General features: G+C 37.3%; 1 protein-coding gene across 1 annotated transcript; it reads left to right on the top strand.

Annotated features, from left to right (window-relative positions):
• Positions 1-4341: 4341 nt before the first annotated feature.
• On the top strand, positions 4342-5670 carry LOC117097444 (high mobility group protein B1-like). Its single transcript, XM_033235287.1, has one exon. It carries the CDS (start codon positions 4359-4361, stop codon positions 4998-5000), a length of 642 nt encoding a protein of 213 aa, XP_033091178.1. The 5' UTR covers positions 4342-4358; the 3' UTR covers positions 5001-5670.
• Positions 5671-6825: the final 1155 nt, after the last annotated feature.

Consider the following 6825-nt stretch of genomic DNA (forward strand, 5'->3'; position numbering starts at 1 on the left):
AAAGGAAATTTAAACTTTCCTATAGCCCTTAGCTTTTGTCAAATACATTTCTTAAACTGCTACTACAAATTGAAAACTCTGTAGAAACCTTTGAAAGATATTAAAACAGTGTGAATTAATAAGAAATTCATGCATTCTTAAAAACATTGCATTATTAAATTAAATAAATACAGTGAACAAATGTTTTGTTGAGTTGATCATTTGCTGAAGTGTTCATTTGCTGAAATAATCATTTGATGCATAGATATTTTGTGAAGTGCACCATTTCTGCTACTAACAACATTCTCCTTTCTCTAAAGTTTACCGTAAAAATTATTAGTTTTTTATGTCTTTTTCTCTGTGTTAATATCCAGTAACTCTGTGCTTGATATTTGTCAATGAAAGTGCGGCAGAAAGAAACTGCATCTGCTTTATGAAATGCCTATCAAACACTCTATGGTCCTTAAACAATATCTAGCTTATAAAAGAAGAATAAACAATCCTGAAGTTTTGCTGTAGATGTCTCACTTTGGAAGTAAAACCTTCCTTTCCATGTGTCCTGTGTTTTGTCAAACCCACAGTAAATATAAAGATTTAACTTACTTTAAGAGCCAAAGTCCGCAAGCTTCAAGTTCAGCGTTTCAGTGTAATTAAAATTGGCTTCTGAATTCTGGAGAACACTAAACTACAATTCGGCCCAATTCTTAGTAGACAGATTAATTGTACTCAAGAGACTAATTACTTTTCCTATTTTAATGTTTTAAAATTGTAGTGTGGATTCTGTGCCTTGGGGTAATTAAGCAATTGTCTAGTTTTGATGAATAACCCAAATGACTTCCATCAAAGGACTATACACTGTGAAAAAATTGCTTTAAAGGCAATAATACTAAAATACTAAAATAATTTCTTTTTTATAGTAATCATAATATTTAATTAACTAAAACATAGAGACATGACTAATTTTTAGTTTTAACACAATGTTAGATATTCATCTAAATTTAATTTAGATATTCATCTAAATGTAAATAAATCAGTTGAACAATTTTATTTCTTTTTTATTTTTTATTATTATTATACTTTAAGTTCTAGGGTACATGTGCATAACATGTAGGTTTGTTACATATGTATACTTGTGCCATGTTGGTGTGCTGCACCCATCAACTCATCAGCACCCATCAATTCATCATTTCCATCAGGTATAACTCCCAATGCAGTCCCTCCCCCCTCCCCCCTCCCCATGATAGGTACCAGTGTGTGATGTTCCCCTTCCCGAGTCCAAGTGATCTCATTGTTCAGTTCCCACCTATGAGTGAGAACATGTGGTGTTTGGTTTTCTGTTCTTGTGATAGTTTGCTAAGAATGATGGTTTCCAGCTGCATCCATGTCCCTACAAAGGACGCAAACTCATCCTTTTTGATGGCTGCATAGTATTCCATGGTGTATATGTGCCGCATTTTCTTAATCCAGTCTGTCACAGATGGACATTTGGGTTGATTCCAAGTCTTTGCTATTGTGAATAGTGCCGCAATAAACATACATGTGCATGTGTCTTTATAGCAGCATGATTTATAATCCTTTGGGTATATACCCAGTAATGGGATGGCTGGGTCATATGGTACCTCTAGTTCTAGATCCTTGAGGAATCGCCATACTGTTTTCCATAATGGTTGAACTAGTTTACAATCCCACCAACAGTGTAAAAGTGTTCCTATTATTAGAGACTTAAATGTTAGACCTAATGCCATAAAAACCCTAGAAGAAAACCTCTGTAGTACCATTCAGGACATAGGCATGGGCAAGGACTTCATGTCTAAAACACCAAAAGCAATGGCAGCAAAAGCCAAAATTGACAAATGGGATCTAATTAAACTACAGAGCTTCTGCACAGCAAAAGAAACTACCATCAGAGTGAACAGGCAACCTACAGAATGGGAGAAAATTTTTGCAATCAACTCATCTGACAAAGGGCTAATATCCAGAACCTACAAAGAACTCAAACAAATTTACAAGAAAAAAACAAACAACCCCATCAAAAAGTGGGCAAAGTATATGAACAGACATTTCTCAAAAGAAGACATTCATACAGCCAACAGACACATGAAAAAATGCTCATCATCACTGGCCATCAGAGAACAATTTTATTTCAATTAAGGTCATTTGGACTGCTCAAAATACTTTCCCACATAAAGTAATAGGCAACAAAACTTAAATTTAAAATTAATTAATCTATGTATATTCTTATGACTTATTTTTATGAAAAGGATATATAAAGATAATAAAATGCAGTATCTTTTATTTGATTTTATCTTTTGAATCTTGCCTCATTCCTTTAAAATTGAACAAGTGAATTTCTCACTTTGCAGTCTTTTGATAGTTGTATTATCTTGACAAGATGCTAAACCTGTATTTATATTCTAACTGTAATAATAATGTAGTGACATTATTCAACATCTTATCTTCAAAGGGCTCAAAGGCTGTAGATAACATGTTATCACACTCATCACAGCATTATTATGAATTCTGAGGCTTTCTTTCCTTTTCTTTCTGTTTGAATTAAATAACTCCAGCATAGGGTGTTGAGAATGAAAATACTTCATTTTGGAAGCATTAAGAAGAGCACAGTTAATTATTTCCTTAAAGTGTAAAATGGAAAATTTGAATTTTTAAGATTTTATCAAAAGTTTCACAGACATTTAATTCAAAAAGATATTCCAGTTAATCTAATTCAACTTCTGTCAGAAAGCAGAATAACCCTTCCCATTATTCCATATATAGTATCACTCTGCGTCCTTAAGTTCTTCTGTGTAACTAAATAATATCTTCTGGAATAAAGTGTTCCGACTTCCCTAAAATATCTTTTTAGAATTGAGCTGAAATTGATCTAAATGTAAATTGCACTTTCAGCTGTCATTTTTCACCATAGAATGGTACACGATCTCTGTTACAGTAGGTAGTCAGGCAAGGGACGCCCCCCCCCCCCCCCCCCCACCAACTAGGAATGTCAGGTGCCCATCAGGTGATAGTCAGGTGGTTACTGTCTCTCTCAAATAATAACTGGTTGCAGCCAGCACCAAGAAAAGGCATTTTCCCCACAGGTAGAAAATACTTGAAACAGGACAGGCGTGGTGGCTCACTTCTGTAATCTTAGCATTTTGGAGGCCGAGACAGGCTGGTCACCTGAGGTTAGGAGTTCAAGACCAGTCTGGCCAATGTGGTGAAACCCTGCCTCTACTAAAATACAAAAATTAGCTGGGCATGATGGCGGCTGCCTGTAATCCAAGCTACTAGGGAGGCTGAGATGGGAGAATCACTTGAACCCTGGAGACAGTGGTTGCAGTGAGCCGAGATCAAACCACTGCCTTCTATCCTGGGCAGCTGAGTGAGACTCCATCTCAAAAAAAAAAAAAAAGAAGAAAAAAAGAAAAAAAAAGAAAAGGCCTGAAACTAGTGATAAGCAGCTTCTGGATAATATGCCAGGAGTTGAGTGGGTGTGCTCAAGCATGTGCATTAAAAGGCAAAATGGTGGAGTTTAACAGGTACATGACCTTCCAGGGGCATTCCACGGGTAACGGAAGAATGCCTCAAGTGAACACGAATACAACTCCACTAAACACACTGTGCATGCTTCCCTCCACATGTGCATTCCCTCCACAAGGCCATTGCACATGTGGCCAACCCACCCCACGGGAAGAATCAGGGGAGAAGGGACACAGGATCCTGGAAGTATGCTGACATCTAAAACCCCCAAGTCAAAAGGTCAAACCCCACGCTTGTCCTCCAAGATGTCCACTTGGCCCTCTTCCAAGTGTCCTTTACTTTCTTTTCATTCTTGCTCTAACGCTTGTTAATAAACTTTCACCCCTTCTCTAAAACTTGCCTTGGTCTCTTATTCAGTCTTATGCTCCTCCATCAGATTCTTTCTTCAGAGGAGGCAAGAATTGAGGCTGCTGTAGACCTGTAAGGATTCACCACTGGTAACTCAGATATGTGGCACCACTAGCATATCTAGCCATAATCCCAGGATTGAAGCATTTCAGTGAGCAGATCCAGGCTTAATGACATATATGAACTATGGAGGGATTTACAGTCTCTAGGTTTTTATAGACTACAAATAGCCAATATCTTTTGAGTATGGGGAAGGTTTTGAAAAAAGAATATTGCGTTAAGATAATAAATTGTATTGGAAAGAGCTTGAATATAAACAAAAGTTTTACATAATAACCTAGAGAAAAGACATAAATACCTGAACTAGTACAATAATAATAATGATTGAGCGACATCCATTGCAGTACATTGAGTTCCATAGTGATAGCACAGGGGCAAGTGAGAGCCAGATGGGCACTGGGCGACTCTGCCTTGCTGAGGAAAAATAACTAAACATGGGCAAAGGAGATCCTAAGAAGCTGAGAGGCAAAATGTCATCATATGCATTTTTTGTGCAAACTTGTCGGGAGGAGCACAAGAAGCAGCACCCAGATGCTTCAGTCAGCTTCTCAGAGTTTTCTAAGAAGTGCTCAGAGAGGTGGAAGACCATGTCTGCTAAAGAGAAAGGAAAATTTGAAGATGTGGCAAAGGCAGACAAGGCCCGTTACGAAAGAGAAATGAAAACCTATATCCTTCCCAAAGGGGAGACAAAAAAGAAGTTCAAGGATCCTAATGCACCCAAGAGGCCTCCTTCGGCCTTCTTCCTGTTCTGCTCTGAGTATTGCCCAAAATTCAAGGGAGAACATCCTGGCCTGTCCATTGGTGATGTTGCGAAGAAACTAGGAGAGATGTGGAATAACACTGTTGCAGATGACAAGCAGCCTTATGAAAAGAAGGCTGCGAAGCTGAAGGAAAAATACAAAAAGGATATTGCTGCATATCGAGCTAAAGGAAAGCCTGATGCAGCAAAAAAGGGAGTTGTCAAGGCTAAAAACAGCAAGAAAAAGAAGGAAGAGGAGGAAGATGAAGAAGATGAAGAGGATGAGGAAGAAGAGGAAGATGAAGAAGATGAAGAAGAAGAGGATGATGATGAATAAGTTGGTTCTAGCGCAGTTTTTTTTCTTGTCTACAAACCATTGAACCCCCCTGTACACAACTCACTCCTTTTAAAGAAAAAAATTGAAATGTAAGGCTGTGTAAGATTTGTTTTTAAACTGCACAGTATCTTTTTTTTGTATACTTAACACACTACCGAATGTGTCTTTAGATAGCCCTGTCCTGGTGGTATTTTCAATAGCCACTAACCTTGCCTGATACAGTATGGGGGTTGTAAATTGGCATGGAAATTTAAAGCAGGTTCTTGTTGGTGCATAGCACAAATTAGTTATAAATGGGGATGGTAGTTTTTTTTCATTTTCAGTTGTCTCTGATGCACCTTATATGAAATAATTGTTGTTCTGTTAACTGAATACCACTCTGTAATTGCAAAAAAAGAAAAAAAAAGTTGCGGCTGTTTTGTTAACATTCTGAATGCTTCTAGGTAAATACATTTTTTAAAATTGGTATTGTTGTCCTTTTCATAGGTCTGAAATTTTTCTTCTTGAGGAGAAGCTAGTCTTTTGCTTTTGCCCATTTTGAATCACATGAATTATTACAGTGTTTATCCTTTCATATAGTTAGCTAGTAATAAGCTTTTGTCTACACACCCTGCATACCATAATGGGGGTAAAATTAAGTTGAGATAGTTTTCATCCATAACTGAACATCCAAAATCTTGATCAGTTAAGAAATTTCACATAGCCCACTTACATTTACAAACTGAAGAGTAATCAGTCTACTCAAAGCATGGGACTATTAGAATCAAACATTTTGAAAGTCTGTCCTTGAAGGACTAATCGAAAAATATGTCCTAACCTTAACAATGAGGACTCTATTCTTTAACTGCCATTGCCATGCAATGGCACTTAAAGTTTGCAGTTTCCACATTAAAGAAGACTTGAAAATGTATCCCCAAAAGCATGAGCTTAAAATACAAGACTGCCATATTAAATTTTTTGTTGACATTAATCTCAGTGAAGACTATGAAAATGCTGGCTGCAGATGTCTTTTCCCATTTATCTCAACATGGACTGCTCAGGAAACAAGACTTTCCATTACAAGTATTTTTAATTAATTGGGCCAGCTTTTAAAATGAAGATGCCACATTCAAAATAGGGTATATTTTCATATATTGTTTTTTGCCCCTTTATAAATCCAAGTAGATAGGAGGAAAGAAGACACTTAAACTTTGCATCTCAGTATGAATTATTCAATTTATTTGAATGATTTTTTTTTTTTTTTTTGAGACGGAGTCTCGCTCTGTCGCCCAGGCTGGAGTGCAGTGGCTGGATCTCGGCTCACTGCAAGCTCTGTCTCCCGGGTTTATGCCATTGTCCTGCCTCAGCCTCCCGAGTAGCTGGGACTACAGGTGCCCGCCACCTCGCCTGGCTAGTTTTTTGTATTTTTTAGTAGAGACGGGGTTTCACCGTGTTCGCCAGGATAGTCTCGATCTCCTGACCTCGTGATCTGCCCGTCTCGGCCTCCCAAAGTGCTGGGATTACAAGCTTGAGCCACTGCGCCCGGCCTTGAATGATTTTTCTTTACAAAACCAACTCATTTATTAGTCATTATCTGCTTAGCAGTTTAGGGAACAATTTGGCAATTTTGTGGTTTTTGAGATTATCATTTTCTTAAAGTGCCAGTATTTTAAAATAGCATTCTTGTAATTTTACATGCTTTTGTGATGGAGTGCTGTTTTGTTATATAATTTTGACTTGGACTCTTTCCATTTGCATCTGTTTATGTAATTTCAGGAGGAATACTGAACATCTGATTCCCGGATGATACTAATAAACTAATAATTGCAGGGTTTTTTAAAATAAT

The sequence above is a fragment of the Trachypithecus francoisi genome, unplaced genomic scaffold (genome assembly GCF_009764315.1).
Source record: "Trachypithecus francoisi isolate TF-2019V2 unplaced genomic scaffold, Tfra_2.0 Lachesis_group15, whole genome shotgun sequence".
Taxonomy (NCBI): Eukaryota; Metazoa; Chordata; class Mammalia; order Primates; family Cercopithecidae; genus Trachypithecus; species Trachypithecus francoisi.